We start from the raw sequence: 25324 nt of genomic DNA on the forward strand, positions 1-25324 counted from the left end.
GGGAATGGTAGTGGCTCTTCTCTGCCAAATACCACATGTTCTGCAGGATATCCTGACCTCACCTCAAGTCATTTTAGAGCTGCTGGTTCTCCAGGCTGCCCATCTCCGTCCTATCCACTGGACCATTGGCTTACACCCCCATGGGAGTAAGTTTGCCCTCTTCCTCTCCCTCTCTTCTTCCTCTTTTCCCTCTCCCTTCCCTCCTCTCCCCTCCTCTTCTCTTCCTCTTCCTCTTTTTGTTCTCTCTCCTTTCCTCCCTCCCTCTCTCTCTCTTTCCCCCTTTGTTTCTCTTCCTTCCTTCATACCTTTCTTCCTTCCATCATTTCTTCCTTCCTTCCTTCCTTCCTTCCTTCCCAGTGAAAACAGCTTGGCTGCTAAAAAGTAATTTCAACCTTCTAGGTAATAGCAGCTACTTTAAAAATTGTCATTCCCTCAGCGTAGGTTTTGGACTCAGGATATTCTCAGTGGGTGAGAATCATCCTAATGATTTAAACCAAGGCCCCAAGAGTTAATCCCAGTACAGTGGAGGCAGGCAGTGGTGGGGGAGGGGGGTCAGGGTGAGGGGAATAGGGCAGTGTGGGAGGGGGCAGTGGGTTTTCACTGTAGCTAAATAGCCCTATACCCATTGTTCCCTTTGGCTTTCCTATCTATAAAAAGGTGGTGAACCCAGAACTAGACATTCCTGGTAGTTTAAGCTGTGGTCCTTAAAAGTTATTAAAGAAGAAAAAGAGGAAACAGTGGAATCTTGTTCTGAAACACTAAAGTATGGTTTTAAAATTTTAAGGAACATAGGAATCACCCGGAGAGGGGAGGGAAAAGGTGAGTTGAAATGCAGGCCTTTTCCCAGATTCTAATCCTGGGGCCCAGGAATCTGCATTTTATTAAACGCCTTGGACAGTTCAGGGGGAGGTAGCAGGACTGCACTTCGAGAAACACTGTGAAAGGACGAAGTAGGGAGTTGGATACGTTCCAATCTGTTTATGATTTGGGACTTTCCACAGTTAAAGATTTCCTTGATGTTGCTAACAGTCTGTGGGCTTCGAAAATTTTATTTACCACAGTTTTTTCTACTCATGAATCACTAAGGAAAAATAAAGACAGTTCATTCTGCCTTCTATACTTCAAATTTCCTCTCCAGAAAACTCCAACCTTTACTGTCCTTCTTGCCTCCCATCCACATTAAAAGACATTCATCACTCATTAAATAAGCAGTTAGGGAAAGATAATCATATAGTCCCCACTCTTTCATGAAACAAAAATACAGCATGAATATTGTGAAAAGACCATGAACTTTGGGGTTAGGCCAACTTCTGGTTCTGTTTCTTCATAGCTCTTATTCCTTGGCCAATTACTGGACTTCTTTAGGCTTTACTTCTTCATCTGTACAATGGGAATAATCATAGGGCTGTTGTGAGAATTAAATGAAACAATACATAGAGAGGACCTGGCATACTGCTTAATGTAGTAGGGGCTTTAAAAATATTAGTTCCTCTCACCTCATTTTTTTTTCCTTTTTCAGAGTTTATTGTGAACTGCATGAGCCCTGTTTGTGTTTCTCACTATATACCAAATATGCAAATACTTTATTGCTAGAACTTAGGCTATTCCTTTTGAGCATGTGGCTCCCTCTTTGCATCTACAAGAATTTTTAACAGAGAGGACGAGAACTCCCAAAGTTATCTGGAAACGATATACACTGACACCTTTACTTAATTTCGTTGGTCTTTTTCACTCTGGGTGTTATGTGCAGGGCCGTTTTATGCATTAGGCATTGTGGGCAGAATGCCTAGGACCTATGAGAATGTTTGAAAGCTAAATAAAAAAATTTGGTTCCAAAATATGAAACACAAAAACTGCAAAACAGAAATTAATAAACACTTAGACAAATGTATAGGAAACAATATCACGTCATCCTCATTGTTACGTTTAAGGCTCATAACTATTTTATTACATTTAAAAACAATTTGTAGGTTAGACTTTTCTCACTTTGCAAAGATTTCTAAATATGGCCCATGATTGCTGAGAACGCACAGGCAATTCTAAATTAAATAGTTACTCATAGTCCAATAATTTGAAAAGCCGAATTATATTTTTTAAATGTTCTCGATTTTTTAAAAATTCTACTTAACGTAGGAGTACAGTTTAGAGTAGAGCCCTGAACATCCAAAAGCCTAAAAGCTACTAAGGTCTAAATCAGCCTCATTTCTTTGCTTCGAAGATCAGTAAAACTACCACCTGAGTTCATCCATTTCATGCTTGATCTTCACAAGGAATTACATGTATTTCTCTGATTATTCCTTGGACATGTTGCATTTATTCTCACTGGTGGAATTTGATTTCCTTTGAGTCCTTCTGAAGATTAGTATGAGCTAAATTATAAACTCTATTAGGGCAGGCAGGGGTCACGGCTGCTTCTTTACTGCTATAGGCCAAGCTCATAGTAAAGTATCAGCACACAGATAACAGCCAGTGAGCAAATGAACAAGGCAGAAGCAAGAAATGAAGTATTTGAGTTGACCTTTAAATAAACTGAAAAGTGGTTCTGATCTTATCACCCGTCCACTGTCACACAGTGTTCAAATCCCATTGTCCAGATCATTACAGTATGGTTATGACATATGTCAGATTATACATGGTAGTTTTCACCAAGAAGGGTCTTGGAAATGTCACCATCTGTTTTATATAATCATAACTATCTATACAAAACAAATGAGCATCTGAAGCATGTTAGATGTAAAGTCCGGCTTGTCTGAGGGCCTAACTTTAATGCATTTTGCTCAGTTTAGATGACAAGATGACTTAACCCTTCTATAGTTACTCAAAAAGGAGAACTACATTTATTTTTCTACTAAGGAGCAGAGCTTCCTTCGTGTGTGCTATTATTTACCTAGAATGAACACCTATTCACACTTTAATACCCATTTCAAAGTTCATGTCCTCTGTGAAGCTTTCCTTCTGCACCCCAGCAGTTCTTTTTCCTCTATGGTCTCAATATATGTTATACATTTTACTTAATTTCAAGAGAGTTCATGGATTAATTAAAGCTGTAATGGTCTGTCATTATAGTGTGTATGATGGACGAGGCTAAGGCAAGTACTGCTTCAGGGGTGACACTCAGAAAACTCAAGTAATATTGACTTATCTAGACTCCATCACATCATCTTTAAAGACTACCATTTCCTACCTTCCAAAATGGGACACCGCCATTTGTCAGCAGGAAATGATTCAAAGATATTAGCCAGGCCTTCTAGGCCCATTCCTAAAAGGTAACATAAGAACCAGAAATAGATTAATTACAATGTTTGTACCTTCTTAGACACTTAGTCATCGTGAATTTTACACACACACACACACACACACACACACACACACCCTGAAAACTGTCAGGAAGAAATCACAGTTTGACAGGGCAGAGGGTACCTCTAGTTTCTTTACTTATAAATTCAATAAAGTATGACCATGTTCCAGAATTGTACATTTCTGTGTAAAAACCATGCTAATTTAAATAAATACATTTATTTCCTCAACACATGGCTTTTTGGGCTATGCAGAGGAATAAACTTTCATCTAAATTTCTACACTCGACGATAAAGATAAATTTTAAATCTTACACAAAATTTGAGGTCCTTGAGCAATTCGAGGGCAGGACATTATAAGGTCACTTTGAAAATGAGAAGTACCTCTTCCCAATCGAGTCACCCACGCCAGTGGATGAGCAAACCATAATGCCGCCTTAAAAATGAACAAAGGTCCTTTTCTTTTGCTCAATGCCAAGGCCTTCAAACTCAGTTGCAAGTTGTTACAAAGCTCAGAGATAATGAATATTTCTAAGAATGCATTAGTAACTTGTTATAAACTGACACCAAAGCAAAGAGAGGTAATCTTCCTTCCTTTTTCAATGATTTCATGCTAAGTGACTGTGCTTATCAGAGTGAATAGGTCAGATACTGTGTGTGGTATGATATCTGGCTAAGTGATTAATTCTTTTTGGGAGGGAGAGAAAAGAATACATTTACTTACTTGATCTGATAAAATTCAGACTTAATACTGGTTGAGCACATCTTTAAAAGTGGACTTGTTTGAGTATATTGCGCAAAATGCCAAGTTAGATACCATGAGAAGTACCCTGGGTTCCAAATAGTTGTGCCATAAACCTAGTTTTCAAGACAGGTGTGCTACTTCTGTTTAAGGAATACAGGTGTGACTCACTTAGGACGATATGTCTTCCTTAAAAATTGTAACTCTAGCAATACTCAAAGAGTACCTAGAAGTCCTCTCTTTAAAGGACCCCAGAATACATCCATTTTTGAAGCAAAAAATTCTTTAGCAATGCCATAATCACATCTTATTTATTTGAATAATTTTTATAATATTATATGATAATATAACCCAGTTGTTTATCAGAATAGTTATTTGTTTTCAGAGTTACCACCAATTGACCGTGTAGCCTTTGGCATGTTTTATTAGCCACTCACTCAGTTTTCAAGATACTTTTATGTCTAAAGGGGTGACCCTAAAGTGACTTCAAGCTTTGGTTTCATGTTAGGGACATTATATACATTATCTCATCTAATCCTCTCAACGGCATCATAAGGTTTTCCTCACAAGCTTCTTTATAAGGGAGGGATCTGAGGTCTGAGAAGTAAGTTAACTTGCTAAAGGACAAACTTCTAGTAGGAGGCAAGATTGATATTTGAGCCTATGTCTGTCTGACTCTGAGGCTAATGATTTTTACATCCCAGCTAAGGTTGATGTTGCCAAGTCCTAAAATAAGAGAGAATATTTAGATATTTCATAAGCAAGTCCAGCTCACCAGAATCCTGGGTGCTAAAAAGCATCTTATTGGCCAGGAAGAATAAAAGTCACTCCACAAGACTCCCACCTCAGATCCTTAGAGCAGTCTTAGCGCTGAGGGAATCTGAATTAAGGAATGTGGAAATGCCTGCCACCCTGCTGCAATGGCTGGTTTCATGGAAAGCCGATCCAGAAATCCTGAGCAGGTCATTAAGACCATGGGGCGTTACTGAGAACATTGCTATGTTGGCTTTCTCTGCCACCGTAAATACAGACTTTTTGGATGACTTCAAATTGTTTCAAATGGATAACTTCATTTAACCAGATATATAGTTAAATCTCCCATAATGGGCTTGCCAGTGAAAGGGGCATCCCCCCCACACCCCCAAAACAATAAGATACCCAAATCTTATTTTTTGCTTCTCTGATAAGAAAGTAACTTTCTTGAGGAGTGTTTATTTGGGAAATTAGAAAAGTAGTAAATGTTTAATATGTCTTGCTAGGGTAGGCAACAGGACATTGAAGAAAGTACTGCGGAACCGCTGGACCCAGCTGACCAAAGCTCTTGTTCACTTCTCCGGCATTACCGAGCTGAATAACCTCTCTGAACTTTAGCTCCCTCAACTGTGAAATGCGGAGTAGGGCTGGATTATCTCTAATGGCTTTTGCTAAAATTTTATGATCCAGATATCCTTATCTGATTCTTTCCCAGAGTCACTTGAAAAGTTTAATGAAATGGAGTGGCCTCAAGATTCTTAAATAAAAGATACTTAGGAATTGATATAAATTTCAGTTGACCCTTTAGTTTGGGAAATCCTTCTTACCCTTCCTTTAGGATCCAGTCCATCTTACTATCTAGAAACCACAGCCTCCTTTAGAAGATAAAACCAAGTGAACAGAAAGCAAGGAGCAGGCAGGAACACAGGAGGGAGGGCCGGGGTATGCTGGGCCAGGGAGAACCAGAGTTTGCAGACCTGGTCCCATTCTGGGTCTGGGTATTAAGGAGAACTCTTATCCCTTCTTTGTTACCAGAGCTAAGAAAGTACTTCACCCTGGAACTTACTATTTTCTGCCCATTTTCCTCTGTTTAATCCTTGCGGCTTGGCAGAGGCCTTTGGTGGGTCTGGTGTCTTTAAGCGACAGCCCTGCCGCAGCCCTGGGTCAGCCCCCTTCAGAATTGCCATGTGAGCAGTTTCCTCCATAAGTCATCATGTCTTTTCTTCCAGTGACAGGTCTTCTGTTTAAGGAGGGAGCGATACCCCATAGGCATTTAGGGGCAGGAATTCTCTTCCCTTGCCTCTTTTCCATAGTCAGTTTAGGGCAGTTTCTAGGCATCTCTCTAAAATTCATTTCAAAATCTAGATTTAGCACTTAGTGTCCTGTTGGATTTAGTTAGACATCAAAAGAACCAAAATGTTTGTGACTTTTATAGTTTTTATTCAAAGAACATTTTGGTCCATCCGTGGAATATTAAAAAAAAAAAAAAAAAAATGGCTTTGCTCTATGCAGCTGTCATTAGGTTTTGCCCAGAGAAAGACCTCAACCACTTAGGAACCCAGACATCATTTCCCATCATGTTCTTTCACATTAAATGCTTCTAGCTGCTCTTTGGCGCTCAGTCACTCCATAACTAAATATTGCTTTAGCACTCGCAACACAAAGAGCTTCCTGAAAACAGCAGGGGAGACGTGCTTGGGCCTTAACAATCGGGACACTGTTTCCATTGAGTGGTTTGCAGCCCAAACGCAGTGGCAAATGAGAGTGACCCAAGAGCCTGCTCCACTTTTGAGCTTTCAGTTGTGACTTTTTCCTCATTTGGGAAAAGAGACTGGCCATGATTTAGATGTAACTAGCAAAAGGCTTAGTTCTACCATAAAACCAGACATCAGAATGTCTTTGAAGGAAAGTAAATCGCTTCCCAAAAACAGAGGGGGAGAAATTTTGATGAGCATAAGAGAAGCGTTAGGGAGGGCTAGCCATGGATGTGGCCCATGAGGGTGGCTTTTTACGGCCAGACCCAGTTTTCATTATATTGTTGCTATGCAAGTAAATAAATGAGCTCACTGCTACACCCAAGCTGGGCAGAGAGAATTTATAGAGAATTAATAAATCCAGTGTAGGCAACATGTGGCTTTTCCTCTGGTCAGAGAAAAGCAACGAGTAATCTTGGATTTTAAACAGACAAACTTCTATAATTCTGCAGTTTCTGAAAACGGGATCCAAGTTCTAATGGGCAGGCAGTGATAATAGTGATGTTTCTTTTCCTAGGGTTTTCTTTAAAAGGAAAGGGTCACTCAGTTCATGGGCTTGAAAACAAAGAGGTTATTATAAGATCTAATAAATACTGTGGTGGCTCTGTTAATATTTCTTAAAGGCATTTAAGTGAAATAAGTCCTTTCCAAAAGGCAGTTTTAGAAGTCTAAATACTCTTGTTAATGCATGAAATCCAGAGATAAAAATAAATACATAAAGTATGAAATTATAAGTCAAACAAGGGGTTTGGGGAGAGTAGAGATAGACAGGAAGCAATCCAATTTTACTTGCTCCACATATGCCAAGAAAAATGCAAATAGATGACAGCTAATCAGTGAAGCCTACTTTTGAATTTAGACAATCTTAGGTGCTGTTAGAGGCAAGGTTATAAATCTGTACTGCATTCCTTATGGCACAGTGACACTTTTTAACCTCTCATCAATTGCTCATCAATTATATTTCCTGAGCACCACCTGGGTTGCCTAGTTCTTGACTAGGCCGTGGGGCAGAACACCAGGAGCTGGTTACACACATTCTTGTTCTGCTTGAGTCATGGGTAAACTCCACTGGTCGGTCATCGAGGCATTATCTAGGTACCAGAAGCATAGGACTGTGTATTTTAGGTCATTCCTAATCTTGTTGTGGATTATAGAGACTTAGACACAGAGTATTAAATCGTGGAACACAGAAACTAGAACAGTTACAAAACACTCCTCCTTACTCTTCCAAGTTAGATGTCTTACTATTTTTTTTAATTTTGTTATAATTATAAAAAATTATGTTTTCATGATTCTGTAATTTTTTATAAATATATACATCATTCATAGAACTATGGATAATAATAAAACAATAATAAAAATAATAATAACAACAACAACAACAATTCTAGAATAGGACCATGCTAATGAGATTACCTGTGATGCTCACCATTCCATCCCAGGTTCTCATCCACAACACCCAATTCTTTCTGTCAAACAATAGAATATTTCCGCATCCATTTTACTGTACTCGTTCTTCCTTGGGGTTACTGGTAGCATGGAAGGTGGGAAAGAGTCAAAACAGGAATGAGTGTTGGAGGAGAGAGATGAAAAGTTGTGATAAGTATGTGGGCGGGAGGGCTGGCATCAGAAAGAAAGCACAGCAGACCAGGGTGGAAACTGAGACCCTATTAATCGCCTTTTGCGGAATTCTTAGGGGCCAAGGAGGATCTGCCTTCATGAAAGGCATAGCCTGTTCCCTCCTCGCTTCCCTCTTTGCTGCCCCAAACTGGCTAGATGCAATTAAGAAACTGAAGTTCTAATCTCAGGGCAACCGCTGCTATGATATGTCCAGTCCCAGACCTCCACCAGCTCTGCTGTAAGGAGGGGCAGTGGATGCCCAAGGAAAGAAGCCCCAAAGTGGACTTGCTGAGACCATGATACAAGTGATATCATGTGAGCAGAAGTTGTCTTTCAAGAAAGTATTTTACTTCTAGACACACCAGATGGGTATGTGCCCTACTTCTTGGTGAGATCCTCTTGACAAACCCAGCTCATGATCTTGAAACACCTTGTCTGAAAATAAATTCAATAAAATGTCCTGGGTTTGGGACCTCACCATCTTTTTCTTGAATAAATATCTTTATCTCTAATCCTTATAAAGCATGTTTTCTCCTGGGGTTTTCCACTGGAGTGTCTTGGGCTGTTATGGTGATAACTGTCACAATGGCAACACTGATATGACCAGAGTAAAATAGTAACCCAAGTAAATCTACTGATGGTTATCAAGGGCCGAAGTCTCTTGTCATTACTGCTTTGATCTGAAATTCCCATTGCCTCGTATATCTCACTAGGAACATTTTATGCATCTGTAAAGATTAATTTCTTTCTGACTTAAATCAAAGAATGATAAAAATTTGTTTTCTCTCATGGTTTAATCATGAAACATTTTGAAGCAAACAGCCTCGAGATCTGTGATCTCTAAGACACAAACAATGACCTCATCATTTTAGGAAGAAAACATCATTGTTTATCTTGTTTCTGTTGTCTTGTCTCCTGCATTCCTGGTTATCTTTGATTGTGTGTTGGACATTGTATTTCTTAAATATTTGTATAAATCATTTATAGAAATCCTAAAAAGGTGTTCTGTACTTCCAGAGAGAATTTTATTTCCTTTTGCCAGCCTCATGGGCACGCATAATTCTAATTTCAGATGTTAAGACATTCTTTCCAACTCCAATGACTTAAAACCTAGCCTCAGCCTGTGCAGGGGTGGGTTCACCTCCAGTTAATCCTTACTTTTGCACATAGCCCGTAGGATCTCAACCTGTAGTGGGGCATAGTTATCAGGGTCCCTACCTTGGTGAGCCACTACCTATAGTCCAATGTTCCTCCTCATTCAAAAAAACTATAAAAAAACACAATGTAGGCTCTTAGACATTAATTTCAGATCAGCAAATGCCTCTGGGAAAAAGCAACCTCAAAATTTGGGCTTCTCTTTATGAATTCCTTTTTTCTTTCCAATTTTGACCTGGTAATTCTTTACTGTCTTTTAACACTTCAGTAACTTTCAAAAGATTTTTTAATATCTTTTCCTCATTTTCTTAAGCTATCTTCTGTGGGATGGTTGATTCGAATTACGTAGCCCACAATTTAAGTACAAAAGTAAAATAAGCAAACCTAAATAACAATTATAATAAAAATAGCTAAGGCTTAAGGGTTTACTATACTGAGTACTTTATGTACTTGATCTTATTTAGTATTCATAATATCCTATAAGTATTATTATTGCCATTTTACTTATGAGGAAATAGGCTTAGTATGGACAAATACCTTGGTCACGAACTCACAGCTAGTACATGGTAGAGCTAGGATTTAGATCCAGCTCTGCCTGAGTACTGCTAATATTCTCAACTACTCCCCTCATCAGACCTAATCTTTTCAATTACCTAAAGATCCAGTGTGGCCATAGCCTCTGGTATATAGCTTCCCATGACATGGGCCTGTCACATTTTCTCAGAACTAAAGAAGCATGCCTTCTTTAGTTCCTTTCTATTTTATTTTCCTCCTGGTGTTAAGGTAAAAAAATAGAGTTTGTTTTGGTTTCTTTTTGCAAAACTCCCCCATATGTTTCTGGCTTCTGACTGAGAAGAACACAGGTGTTCGTGTCACATGAAGGCTCTAGATTGGGGAAAAGGAAACCATCTAGCAGCCCTACATGGCCTCCAATAGTGGTTTACACCAAATAGTGGTACAGGTGATAATTCTTCCATGGGTTTTGATTTCTCAGCTTTATCTAACAGTCATTTGTCTTTTTGGCTCCCTCCTTGCTCAATGCTACCATGCATGACTGATAAAACACAGTTCTGCCTCCAACCCATGGGTCCCACTCAACCTATAGCTAACTTACTTGGAAATCAACCTTATCCTACACAGGCAGACCTTGTTTAGTATCATCTCTGATTCCACATTATTTTTCTTAAGAAAAGCCTTCACTTTTTCTTTAGTTTTGTTAATATATTCAATCAATACATTTATCTAAGACTTACTATATTCAAGGCACTATGCTAGGCCCTGCTGTCTATATACAAATGAAGAAGAAATGATCTCTGTCTCAACAATGCTAAGTGATGAGATGCACTGAAATAGTCAAACCACAAGTGATAAGTCCCATTAGAGATGTATGGATAATATGCTCGGGGAATGCCCACAAGGGAGATATTTTATCTGTCTGGGAAAGGCTTCATGGGAGAGAAGCATTTGGCTTGGCCTTGAAAATCGAATAAAATTTGAATATGAGGAAAGAAAGAAGAGCATCTTAGACAAAGACGCAGCATACTTGAAGGTGCAGAGGTATAAAGGTAGGCCATATATTAAAAAACAGAGTAGTTCAGTCTTGCCAGGGCATGGTATTGTGGGACCTGCCCTAAGTAGCTTTCAAGGTACTGAAGGAAGAGAGCAGATGAAGGCACACATGAAGGCAAAGACCAGCATCTTGGGGGCTAGAGACATGTTTAGTTTGGCCAAGATGCTGTTGAAATATTTGAGCCAATTTTAAAAATCAGATTTCATATAACGATCCAGATTTCTGGCTTCTCCTGAAACTTTGAAAGATCTGGCAACACAGGGTATGTTTTCTCAGGATGGCAGTTGGATGGAGCTGACAAATGGCTGCCTCCTTTCAGTGGGGCGTGAGTTCTATGTACCCTACACAGAACCCCAGCTTCCTTTCCCTTCACCATACCTGCTCAGCCCCACAGGTATCTAAGCAGCAGGCCCTTGCTCTGCACCAGGGGAAAGCCTAGTCAAACCAAAAGTGGAGACAACATGAATGACAGACCCCCCAGGGGCCTCTCTTCCAGCTCGCTGACTCCCACATGGGTTGGTTTTCAGGGTTTCCTAGCCCTGGCTGCTACCCCAAACAGACTCTTCTTTAAAATTTTAGCATGCACGGTCTCAAAATTATGAGACGTGAAACTATTTAAAGCGTCTCTAAAAACAGCTCATGCTGCCTAGGATCTGAGGCTCAAAATGGTGTAAATCAAATACATCAAAGTGTGGGGTGGGGCAGGCTGTCTGTTTGTCTGTTTTTATGCAAGCTGATTAATTAGAGAACTAACATAACCCCAGTCTATGGACTTTTGATCCTACTCTGCCAAGGCCCAGCTTGGAGATTTATTAAATAGACTCTTGTTCTGAATGTCTATGGTCAGCCTTTCTTCTCTGCTTCATAGCTCTTGTCAAAGTGCCAGCCTTCAGACTCCTGCATTGACTGACAAGAATGGTACTAACATTTAAAGTCAGAGTCCTCATCGGACAGAAAACCCACATTTGGAAAGTGCAGATCTTCTTCCAGGGTAATCAGAAAAGCAGTTGCAGTAGCAGTCCGTAGGTCATAGAGCCCCAGGAATCCTGCAATTTAGTCCCCTTTGTGGCAACACTAATGAACTAAGAGGTCAGTTTGGTCATTCTTAAGGCTAAGGCCTTGCAACTATAAATAAATACACAGAATGGAAGGAATGCAGAAAAAAAACAATAAACGAACTGAGGGAGGGAAAAAGGAAATGAGAAATCTGACTAGGTTTCATTGATAAAATGAGTTTTAAAATGCCCTTTGTGTAGCCATCAATGCCTTGCAGAGCAATCCCCCAGAATTCTTCCAAAATTTATGTCCCCTTAGCTAGACCATGGTGTTCTTCACAGGCTGAGGTTCAGTAATTCTGGGATAGTAGAAAGGTTTTTTGTGTACTATGTCAAGCAGGAAGAAAAGGCCCGATGAACCACAAAACTGGATACTCTGTAAGGTACAGAACAGTCAGCACTTTCCTCAGAGGAGAGAACACACAATTGGCATAAAAGTGACCCAAGCAAAGGATAGTGGAGAGCTTCCAAAAGTAGATTTCCAGCTCCGGGTTCTTTCAGGCATTGCAAAGTGGATTGCTGTGTGCTCTGGATGTGTCTGACCAGATGCAAAACGCCGGTCCCATTTAAATGCCATTTGTGGACCAATGTTAATTAGATGGTAACATTGGGAATGCTGGAATCGGGGGAGGTTGTAGTTTGTTGGCTTTTTCCCCCTGTGGTTTTCACCATCTGTTTCTTTTAATGCATAAACAAGGAAAATGACTGGTTTGGAATGCGAAGTTTCTAAAAACCAGATGACCACAGGCATCCTCTAAATGAGAAAGAGAGAGCAAGTTGGGGTTCTGTGACATTTGTCAGGAAGTGAGATGTTAAATACCGGGAAGCATTAATGCTCTCTGCCAGGGAAGATCCACAAAGGCCAGGAAAACGCCTTGTCCGTGACCCCGCCTTCCTGAGGTCATGCTATATGTTTACATTTCACCAAGGGTTATTTTCAGAAACTAACACCACCCAACCCCCCTCCCTTTCTACACTAAAGATAAAGCCATTCATCTGGCCTTCAGCATAACCAGCCTTAGTCTTCCATTAACATTATTGCTAACTTGGCAACCTTGGATAAAATCTACTCTTAGAAACTTTTAGAATGAACAAAAGCTGCATTGTGAGCAGGTTCTATTATAAAACCAAAATAGAGTTATAAATAGAGGAGCTGATGAGATAGACTAAGAGAAGGTACTTCATTTCTCCCCTAGACAATAGTGAGGAAAATATTATATAAGGGCATTAGAAACACAGTATGTTTTTCTTGAGCAAAGGCTTTAAAAAAGAAAGTTTGTCATGCACGATATGGTGGTCCCTCAATAAAATAATTCTGTGTGCTCTGTGCCAACAAACCTTAAAGCAATAGATTCTTTTTTAAACTAGAGGCAGTGGAGAGATTTGATGGGATGGTGACTGCATACTAATCTCTTTTGCCTTCATTGCAAGAAACAATCAGCCACAAGCAGCAGGGATTTAAAACCAAATTGAACTTGGGCATTAAAGAGTCCCATACCCCCAGGGAGAAGGGCAGTGGTGCATTTGGCTGAGTTCCACTCATTTCAGCATAAGACAGACAGGAGCATTTTTCACATAGTTCTGTAGGCAGCCGTACGCCAGAGTTTTCATATTAGAGAAAGGAAAAAAAGATGACAGCCTGTTAGGGAACAACCGACTCTTCCTAATTTGCAAAATGTCCTGGGCAAAACTGAGGTGGGTGTTGTTAGTCATTGGGGGCCAGAAGTTAGGCAGAAACAAGACTCTGGTAATTTAGAAACCCTTAGAGGATTAAATATATTTCAAAATGAGTTTAAGTTCAATTTCTCTACCCGTGCTTAAGACACATGAAGTATATAGATATGAAAACATGAGCCTGTCAGGTGTGATTTCTTTCATTGACATTCGTTCTGGGTATCAAAGTTGTGATGGGTGTATTTGACTTCTGATATTTTTTGGATGTGGATGCTGTCTGGAGTGTTTGCTTCCCTGGTGGAAAGGGGAATATGATTAGAGACCTGAACTCTGTTCCTGGAGGCTACCTGACTCAGTATTTTATTTGTTTTCTAAGTTAGAGTGAAAGCTCGTGGGGGCTTCTAAGGACAGCACTGTGCGAGCATTAGCTTCATAAAAGTACTCTAGTGGCCTATGGAATTTTAGTTACAATCATAATAATGTCAGATGAAGAGGCGTCCTGGAGACGGTATGAGAGGAATTTTAAGTGGCTGAACTCTATTTGCATTATTCACTTTACAAATAGTTCCAGAACCTTAAAAAATTTTTTCATTATGCTGTGCCTTTGATGCTCCAAAGAAATGATATAAGACATTCATAATTTAAAAGTCATTCTCCCTTAAAGTACATTTATCTGACCAACTTTGAGATAATTTTGTTACCATGAGGAAGGGGGATAGAGATATTTCAAGGACTTGTTCTTTGTTGTGATTCGAGAGGGATTTAAAAGGTTACTGACCTGATGTCCCCGTCTCCTTCCTCTTCTCTCTTTCCTATTTCTTTGGGTTTTTCTTTCTTCCTTTCTTTTCATAAGGGAGAGATGAGGGAGTGGTTTCTGACGAGGAAGCTAGGACTCAGGCTTGGAATTTTACCGTCTTTGTCTTCTTGCCCACAGGTGATAACTCCAGTAAGGACAGGCCATGGCTATGTGTACGAGTACCCATCCAGATATCAAAAGGACATCTACGATATCCCTCCTTCCCATACCACTCAAGGGGTATGTACCAGGACAGTGGTCACCAGGGACGAGGAGTACTTCAGGACGACACACCTTAAGGGCTACAGAGGAAAGGAGAATTACAAATTATGTATATTTCATATGAAGCTTGATTTAGGTTGTCTATCTAGGAGCCATTTTAGCCAATGTTAGTTAAATTGTTTCCTGGATTTGCTTTATTAGGAAATCCTAGGTTTTTATCTGGCAAAGATTTGTTACTTATCATTCAGGAAGTATATAATTTTTAACTAAAGTTTAAAGTACAGACAATGTAGATATCTCACTTAAGACCATTTTTATATTCAATTTAAATCAAAGAATATGAAATTTAAAAAGAAAAGTATCATTCTGTATTACACGGAATGCTGTTAAAGAGGGTATACATAAGTTGATAAATAAATTTGCAATTAAAAGCTTAGTAGCATAAAAAATGACAAGTATAAGACATTTCTATTCTGAGTAACTCCGGTCTTTCTCTTCAGGTATATGACATCCCTCCATCATCAGTGAAAGGCCCTGTGTTTTCAGTTCCAGTGGGAGAGATAAATCCTCAAGGGGTCTATGACATCCCTCCTACCAAAGGGGTAAGTGAGCGCCTACGTAGCAGCAAAAACGGCGTGTGTGTGTGTGTGTGTGTGTGTGTGTGTGTGTTTAGCTGGGATAAAACAAGAAAGGCAAATCAAAGGGGAAAAACTAGTCTTTGTGAGGGAGTAAAGAAATAGGAGGAAAGGTAAGAGGGAGGAAAGAAACGCAATAACTAAAGATAACTCTAGGGATTCCATATGTAGGGGTCCCCACTAAAAAAATGGTATAGTCAATAAGGAAAGCCAATAAAGGTAAAACATTCAGTTTGGCAAGCAACTAATATATCTCACGTATATAGGGTGTTACAGCTTACTTAGTCCATGTACATGGGTTAATGCACTTGATGTACTCTGTTACCCTCAGGGGAGGCCTACACAGGAAGTGTAGGGATCCTTGTTTTACAGATAAGGGAAGTGTGTCTCAGAACATTAAAGTGACTTATTGACCATCACATAGCTGTTAGATCCAGGGAGAGACCTCGGGTCTTCTGACACTTAGTCCAGTGCATTAATGCATTACCTGCCTCTCAATCTGGACCCACTGAGGTCAGAAATGTAAGGCTGGGACCCAGACAGAACAGCTCAGCCAGGAGGGCATGCATAGCAGGCAGCACTGAGGTCAGGGGAAGGGTGCACTTGTCTAAGGACAAGAGAAGTGGGAACAGAGCAGAGCCTTGGAAATACCTCCCATTCGTGTGTGGAAGTAAAAGAGGTGCCAGCAGACAGGACTGAGAATCCAGGCCTTCATTATAATGGACTGTTGTTTCTACACGTTCACTAGCTTTGGTTTGTACTTGCTTTTCAGGTATATGCCATTCCACCCTCTGCTTGCCGAGATGAAGCCAGGCTCAGGGAAAAAGAGTATGATTTCCCCCCTCCAATGAGACAAGCCGGAAGGCCGGACATCAGGCCTGAGGCTGTGTATGACATCCCCCCAACTAGCACCAAGCCTGTGGGGAAGGACCTTCAAATGAAATATAACTGTGATGCTCCAGGAGCTGCTGAACTGGCAACACGAAGACATCAAAACATTTCCCTGAACCACCCACCTCCACAGCTGGGCCCATCAGTGGGCGCTCAGAATGACGCATATGATGTCCCTCGAGGGGTTCAGTTTCTGGAACCGCCAGCAGAAACCAGTGAGAAAGCAAACCCTGCAGAGAGAAACGGTGTTTACGACGTCCCTCTGCACAACCCAGCAGATGCCAAAGGCTCTCAGGATGTGGTAGATGGGATCAACCGATTGTCTTTCTCCAGTACCGGCAGCACCAGGAGTAACATGTCCACGTCTTCCACCACCTCAAAGGATTCTTCACTGTCAGCCTCCCCATCTCAGGACAAAAGACTCTTACTGGATCCAGACACAGCTATTGAGAGACTTCATCGGCTCCAGCAGACCCTGGAGATGGGCGTCTCCAGCCTAATGGCACTGGTCACCACAGACTGGCGGTGTTACGGATACATGGAACGACACATCAATGAGATACGCACCGCGGTGGACAAGGTGGAGCTGTTCCTGAGAGATTACCTCCATTTTGCCAAGGGTGCTGTAGCAAATGCTTCCTGCCTCCCAGAAGTCATTCTCTACAACAAAATGAAACGGGAGCTCCAAAGAGTGGAAGACTCCCACCAGATTCTGAGCCAAACCAGCCATGATTTAAATGAGAGCAGCTGGTCCCTGAATATCCTGGTGGTCAATAAGCCCCAAAACAAGTGTGATGATCTTGATCGGTTTGTGATGGTGGCAAAGACAGTGCCCGATGATGTGAAACAGCTTACCACAACCATCAACACCAATGCAGAGGCCCTCTTCAGACCAGGCCCTGGCAGCTCACATGTGAAGAACGGGCCTGAGAGCATCATGAACTCCACTGAGTATCCACACGCTGGATCCCAGCTGCAGTTGTTGCATCCTGGGGACCACAAGGTCCAGGCCCTCAACAAGCCATTGCCCTCAAGCCTAGGCAAGGACCAGCCCCCTGACTGTAGCAGCAGTGATGGCTCTGAAAAGAGCTGGATGGATGACTATGACTATGTCCACCTACAGGTAAAGAAACCAGACTCATAAAGCACCTACGTTCACATTCAGGGAGCCCAGAGCTAAGGCCTGTAAGGCTGGTAGGCTGCACTGCCAGAAAAGAGAACGTGATTAATGTTAATCCAAGTGGTTCACTAATTAGAAGCAATGTACAGGAGAAAGAACACTGTCCTGAGAGACCAGAGTCCTTGGCACGAGATCTTTCTCTGACACTAATTATGTGACTAACTTATGTAACCTCCCTGGGCCTTAATTTCTTCATTTGCAAAATGAATGAAGCACAGGGTTGTATTAGATCCCATTGATATGCCTCCAACAAGCAGTAAGAGACTCCGCAAAAAGGATAGTGGGCCCTTGGGTAATCATACCAGCTCAACTCCTGTTTGCATTTTATAATAGAGTTCCACATGATATTTTATTTGAAAAGAGGAGGGGGGAGTTTCACTGTTAAGAAAAAAGTTTGAAAGCCTCTGTACTAGAGAATTTCTAAGGTCCCATAAGCTCTACTCTGTGTGCGTGTGTGTGCATGTCTGTAATTACTTATGGAATACTTAACCCCCCCACCTCTGACTTACCTTGAAGACCACTGGGTGTTTGCCAATTAGCCTAGAACTTAACCTGCGTATGGGAAATCGGGCAGTCACAGTGTGCCTCCTACATGTGAAAATTTCACCAAGTTAAGCTAGGATCCTGACAGCTTGCCCTTTCACTCTGAGGGATAAAGCATTCTACCAAGTTTCGTTATTTAGAATTTGGCTTACTACCTTATTCCACCATTGTTTTCATTTGACTGAGCCACATATTCTCCTGAAGACTATTTAACTACAATTTTCTTTAGTGCAAGAGACTGGGAAAGAGAACATTGGGGCATACTTAGTACTAAGGAAAGGTAGGGGAGAGAGTCAGTGGAGGCATTAAACAGTCACTGGACTGGTTGTCTAACTCTACATATTGGGAAATAGTAATATGTTGTAGAGTTGTAGATGATTCAAAGAAACCAGAAATGCAGTGTGGACCATGTTTAGACCTACCTACATTAGGAGGTTTATGGGTTCACATATTAAAAAAGAACCATGAGAACTATTACTGGTTAAGGAGGTTTGAAGGGGATCATGGATAGCTCTCCAAAAGTAGCAAAGAGGAGCAGAGAGTGTGACACTCACCATGGAAGAAGGTTTTAGTTTGCAGTCCCAACCTACATAGTGACTCTGGAAGTCTGGCTGAGAAGCACATCACCCCAGTCTGAGATTCACAGGGCCTAATTGGGCATGCGGGAAAATTGCCAAGGCAGTGGAAAATGAAAGACTATTTATATATTTGTCAATGAAATTGTTAGCATAAGTGAATCATAGTGGTGATGTAATGTTTTCTTTATGTTGAAAAATAATAGGGTAAAGAGGAGTTTGAGAGGCAACAGAAAGAGCTGTTAGAAAAAGAAAATATCATCAAACAGAACAAAATGCAGCTGGAACATCATCAGGTAAGTTCAATCAGAACAAAAACCACTTGGTATTGAAAGATTTCCTGCTTAAAAAGAAAGGTATAACTTCAAAAGATCATGATTTTGATCCTTCCAGCACACTTTGGTATAAATAAGCTCTAAGGCATATAATAGAGTGTAAGAACAAAGAGAAGGTTTATGGTTTTAGTAATCCAGCTGGTATACCTGGATTGCATCCAAACAGCAATTTTTCTAGGCTAAGCCTGTACATCTAACACATTAGGACTGTTTGAGTTCAGGCTGTTGATCGCAAGGAGCAAGACCCATTCAAGCTATCCCAAGCGAACAGATTATATAGTGAGGCCACAGGAGGGAAATTCAAAAACAGAAAATGAAGATATAGCCAAGTCTAATGAGAACTAGGACTGTAAATTCTTTCTCCTTGTATTTCCTTTGATTCTCTCTAAATCTTCTTCCTTCTCCTCTATTTTCTGGTAGCTTCCTCTGCTTATCTATTCATTTGGCTCCCCTATAACTTTACAGAACCCATAAATGGCCACTCAAAGCTCTGTTTATAGATGGCTTTTCACTTCAGCTTGCTCAGTTGATTGTCAACTCCTCATGGTTCATCAAATTTCTTTAAAAGAGTCTGATTGGGCCATATCTATCTATCTATCTATCTATCTATCTATCATCTATTTATCATCATCTATCACCTATCTTTCTGTCTGTCTGTCTGATGTCTGTCTGATGTCTGTCTGTCTGCCTATCTATCTTCCTACCAACCTACCTATTTACCTATTTAGCTAACTACCTATTTATCTATGCCCAGTAACACAAGCCTATGGCTTGGCTGTTCTTGATTCGACCTAAGGGTGAGAGGACATGATCTGAAACATATTCAAGTCTATTTACTAAGGGCTTTGGGCAGGGCAGATTCATTGAAAAGTGGGGCTTGAGTGGAGCAGATAATGATGAATATCACCAGTACAAGGGCATAAAAATGAAGAGACATGAATTGAGATTTATAAACCTTTTTTTTAGGTGAAATATTACAGCATGCAGAGACATGAAATGACACACTGCACTCAGGAAACCAGAGTTCTAATCCTTACTTTTAAACCAACCATGTAGCCTAAGGCAAGCCACTTGACTTCCCTGAACTTCAGTTCTCTGAAAAATGAAAAAATTCCTCACCCTCTTATCTAATGAGATGATATATTTATGAACATATTTACAAAAGCATAAGCTAAATATCTTGAAGCAATACCCTGTCTCTGTTTATGTTTGGCATTTGGCCAAGCGAGACTGTAGGGCTTTAGGTAGCTTATTAAAACCATAGTAATTCCTAAAAAGAAAACAGATTCTGTGTATTTCTTGAGGAAGAAGCTGAGTGAAATTACCCCTGCTCTAACTCAGCCCTACCTCAGGGTGGAAGATTAACTAAGTCCTAAACTCAGGTCACAGATAGTCTTTACCTGCAAAAGAGAGTCTCTCCAGAGACTTGGTAGAATAGCTGAAAGTTACCATCACTGCAATTTAATACTATACCAGCTGGGGCAGTAAGGAGAGAAGAAAGCAAGCCAACACTCATTGATTCTGACTATACAATGTTCTTTTCTTTCAACAACTCTGTGGAGCTGTTATGATGCACAATTAGCATTCAGATTTCCTTAGAGATGGTCTTTTCCATAGTACACATATATGTATATGTGTTAGTCTTCCCCACAGTTCTGGATAATAACATTTATAAGTCTGGACAGAAAGTGTAAGATAAATAGAAAAGGGTCATGGACTGCCATTTATTTAAGGGTCTTGAAGGAACAGAGTCAAGGTTTTCTTCCAGAAGGAGCAAATTGTCAGTAATTTACTTGACAAAGAGATCCCTACATTTGGTTTTCTCTTGCTACCACTTAACATTTAATAAACATTTACACAGAGACAACAATATACCAAACACCATTCCAAGTACTTTGTAAATATTAACTCATTTAACTTTCATAAAGGTGTAGGTAACAGAGCTGAGTTTAAACCCTGTCCTGCCTTTCAGTCCAAGGGCAGAGAAGGAGCCCAATCTTCCAGTGATAGAAAGTTAGCTGGGGGGTTCCTTAGACATCATGTTTCTTAATCTCAACATTTTACAGTTTAGGAAAACAAGGCCTCATATCCACTATGCACCTGACACTTATTACTGATTAAAATTGCTGTCTTTTAACTTCAAACCCTTGTTGATTTCCATTACAGCACACTGCTTTACCCTTATGAAACCTGTTTTGTTTCTTCCTTGCAGCTAAGTCAGTTCCAGCTGTTGGAACAAGAAATTACAAAACCCGTGGAGAACGACATCTCAAAGTGGAAGCCCTCTCAGAGCCTCCCGACCACAAGCAGCAGCGTGGGTGCTCAGGATAGGCAGTTGCTTTGCTTCTACTACGACCAGTGTGAGACCCATTACATTTCCCTTCTCAACGCCATTGACGCTCTCTTCAGCTGCGTCAGCTCAGCCCAGCCCCCGCGGATCTTCGTGGCGCACAGCAAGTTTGTCATTCTAAGCGCACACAAACTGGTGTTCATTGGAGACACGCTGACAAGGCAGGTTGCTGCTCAGGACATTCGCAACAAAGTGATGAACTCCAGCAACCAGCTCTGTGAACAGCTCAAGACTATAGTTATGGCGACCAAAACGGCCGCCCTCCATTACCCCAGCACTACTGCCCTGCAAGAAATGGTCCACCAAGTGACAGACCTGTCCAGGAACGCCCAGCTGTTCAAGCGCTCTTTGCTGGAGATGGCAACCTTCTGAGAAGAAAAGGAAGAAAGAGGGACTAAGTGGGTTACTAAAGAAAACTGGAAATACTGTCTGGTTTTTGTAAATACTATCTATTTTTGTAGATACTTTATATGAAAATGAAATATTTTAACACTTTATGAGTTAGACAACATTCAGAAGTTCAGGGAGCTAGAGGGGGATTTTTTTTTTTTTCTGTGTGGTTCTTACGTACGCACATAAGCATCTAAAACAAACTGTACAGAAACTTGTCCACATGAGTGTGTGCGCTTGTGTATTCATGTTTGTTTGTAGATGTTTGTCTGATACATTCCATTAAAAATCATGAATTAAGAAGCACCTTAGTAAGCACTTCCTAATGCTGCATTTTTTTTTAAAGAACATACCCAGCAGTTGTAATATTGCTCTACATTTACTAGCAATTTATTCTGAGCCTTATTTCCAAGTCTGGGAAGCCTAGTATATTTGCAAGCGTTCACCTCCCAAATAACAAGGCATGATACGACTTGTCCTTGTTTTGAAACCCCTTCCACTTATCTTGGGTACATTATGGCAAAATGTCTCACTTCTGGTTGAAAAAGCCCTCTTTGAGAAAAGGTTTCAGAGAGTGTACGTTAATCCACACACTGATATTTTAGGTGCTAAAAAGAAGAGAGACACATGTTTTTAGAAGTCGTTGCCTCAGTCAGGACTAGGTTGTTTCAACACTGAGAGGACATCACAATAAAAGGAGAGCATGTGTTTCCCTGGGGCTATTTGATGCTGTGTATTTTTGAGTGATTTGCCATGAGGTTTTCTGAATGATGTTTTTAGATTTGCTAAAACCATATTATTTGCAGTAGAAATTCATAAAGACACATCAGACTATAATCATCCACAAAAAGAAGTATGATTCCATCTGTCAATTTTAAGTAGAAGCATTTCTGACTCTCAGTATTCACTTAGAAGCTACTATCCCCATTACCTGAGAGAAACTGGCCAGTCCCTTGGTCACCTGAACTTTAGAGCCAACAGGCCACATCCTACTTCAGGAGAAGTTATGGCTTGATCTTGCACCCTCCTTAAAACATACATAGGCAAACCTGACACTTAGAGTAGCCTGTACAGATCCCATCTAATCTTTACAACTCTGGCCAACAACCCTGTATATACAGCTCACTATCATCTTACCACTCATCACAGCATCCATTCCACAGTCTGTCACCACGCCCCTCCTGGTGTTGGCACAGCACAGACACACCACAAGTCATCAGATTCATCTTAGAACAAATAAAATATTTCCTACATGGTGAAAAAAATGTATTCACATATTACCAAGTCAAGAAGCATGTTATCTGTGGTCTTTCAGTCCAGTTCTTATTTAATGGTTTCATTCTGCCTATTTGAAAACATTTTTATTTGCAATATATACTTCTACTGAATTAAGCTTGCTTGATTTAAACAACCAAATCATTGGAACAGGAAAAGATTTAAAGAGAAGAATGTGTAATCTTAGTATGATACAACATGTGTAATCTTAGTATGATACAACATGTGTAATCTTAGTATGATACAACATCAGTGAAACTTATCATAGAAGGTGCTTTTCAAACCGCTATTGTAGCTCTCGAAACTACAATAAAACTGCTCTTCCAAAATAAAATTAAAATTTATATTGTTATACGACAAGTAAATGTGTGGGGAGAAAGGGCCTTGCTAGAAATCAATAACACTTGAAGATATTTAAAAGCGTGTCCTTGTAGATTTCATTATAAGTGTGTATTTATTAGGCGATGACAGACTTGTTCTAAGCTAAGTGGTGACATTTCATGTTTTCAAGACCAAAATGTTCAATATGTATTATTCTCTTTGGCATCTTGTATATAGAGGCTATTTTAAATCATTAAATTTTTTAGATCTGTGTTTTTATAGCCACTGGGTTTTCTTTTCCATATTTCCTCTCAGAATTAAATATAGGTTTATTTTAGCACTCCTAGTATAGAAAGTCATTTGTCAATACTATAAATGTAGATTGTTTTAGAAAAATTGAGTTATTTATTTTTTTCATTTTGCATCACTTAAAAAGTGTGTAAGCATTTGAAGAAAATTCTAGACTCTGTGAGTGTTACCAAACCCAAATACCTAGAATAAGAAAGCCTGTACATTTAAGTGATGGGTAGGATGATTTCTGCTATAATGCAAATGCTACCATTCATGTGTTTTAGAATCAAAGAAAATTGTTCATTCTGGAATAGCCATAAAGAAATAATTAAAAGACAACTATATTTCATGAAAATAAGAGATTCATCATTACATAAATTATTTTTAATGCTTGGCCCACTCTTTCAGGTATCTTATTGAAATTTATAGATATAGTATTTGAATATACCATGTATTACTTGCCCATATCTATAAACATTAATTGATTTCCAATGAAAGTGTCATTGGAATGGAAAGTCTTTGGAAAAGTAATGCTGCAACAACTAGATCTCTCCATGGGAAAAAAAATAAATACTTATGGCCTACACAAAAATTAAATGGATTATAAACCTAAATGTAAAACTTAACCCTCTAATACTTCTAGAAGAAAACAAGAGAAAATCTTTGTAATCTTAGGTAGACAAAGGTTTCTTAGAGTGTAAAAAACAAACAAACAAAAAAACAAAAAACAAAAACACCCATAGTTCTAAAAGAAAAAGTAATTTGGACTTCAAAATTAAAAGCTTTTATCTTTCTAAGGAGACCATTAAGAAAACAAAAAGGCACAAACAGGAATAAAGTATTTACATCACAGATATTAGCCAAGGGCATGTATCAAGATGAGAAGACAACTAAATTTCTTTCAACTGAGCAAAAATTTTGTACAGAAACTTCACAAAAGAAGACATGAGTGAACAATAAGTAAACATAAATACACAAAAGAGAATCACTAAAATTAAAAAGACAAGGCATGCCAACTATTGACAAGACAGGTGAGCAAATGGAGCTCTCATACACTGCTGGTGAGAATGTAAAATGGTACAAACACTTTGGAAAGCTGATTGGCAGTTTCTTAAAAAATGATTGATGCCTAATTGTGGTAATGGTTTCACAGGTATAGGCATGTCAAAACTCTTCAGATTGTACACTCGAAAAACATACTGTTTATTCTTTGTCAATTACACTTGAAATACATACAATTATTCTTTGAAATGGTCTAAATACTCCAATTAAAAGTCAGAGATTCTCAGACTGGATTTTTTTGAAAAGCAAGACTAAACTATAGGTTATTTAAAAGACACCCACTTTAAATAAAATACATCGATAAGTTAAAATCAAAGGGATAGAAAGAGATGTACCATGCACATTCAAACTGGGAAAAGAAAAAAGAAAAAAAGAAAAGCCAGAGTGGCTATATTAGCAGACAAAGTGGAATTCAGAACAGGGCACAAGGGAGCTTTTCATGATAAAAGGATCAACTCATAAAGAAAACAAAGTTTTAGCAAATATGTGAAGCAAAAACTAATATAACTGAAAGAGAAACAGAAAATCTGTAATTATAGTTAGAATTTTAGACATTTCTCTCAACAATTAATAGAACAAGTAAAAAAATAGTGATAATTGTTAAGGATAGAGCAACTGGAATTTCTTACATTGCCGATAGGAATATAAAATGGTACAACCATTTTGGAAAATAGTTTGGCAATCTCTTATAAAGTTTAACATATACTTACCATATAACCCAGCAATTTCTATCACAGGTATTTATCAAAAAAAAATATATATATATATATATATCCACATTAAAAAAAAACTGCTTTATTCATTGTAGTCTCAAATGGAAACAACCCAAATGGCATTAG

General features: G+C 39.5%; 1 protein-coding gene across 4 annotated transcripts in view; it reads left to right on the forward strand.

Moving 5' to 3' along the window:
- Nucleotides 1-23413, forward strand: part of NEDD9 (neural precursor cell expressed, developmentally down-regulated 9) — a 169898-nt gene extending 146485 nt beyond the window's left edge. For all 4 annotated transcript variants that reach the window (XM_016118787.2, XM_016118788.2, XM_016118786.2 and 1 more), the window contains 5 exons: nt 14554-14655; nt 15138-15239; nt 16045-17286; nt 18668-18757; nt 21009-23413. In XM_016118787.2, coding sequence (XP_015974273.2) covers nt 14554-14655; nt 15138-15239; nt 16045-17286; nt 18668-18757; nt 21009-21518 — 2046 coding nt within the window. In that variant the 3' untranslated portion in view covers nt 21519-23413. The remainder of the gene's footprint in view (nt 1-14553; nt 14656-15137; nt 15240-16044; nt 17287-18667; nt 18758-21008) is intronic.
- Nucleotides 23414-25324: the final 1911 nt, after the last annotated feature.

Source organism: Rousettus aegyptiacus, unplaced genomic scaffold (assembly GCF_014176215.1).
Source record: "Rousettus aegyptiacus isolate mRouAeg1 unplaced genomic scaffold, mRouAeg1.p scaffold_m13_p_1, whole genome shotgun sequence".
NCBI lineage: Eukaryota > Metazoa > Chordata > Mammalia > Chiroptera > Pteropodidae > Rousettus > Rousettus aegyptiacus.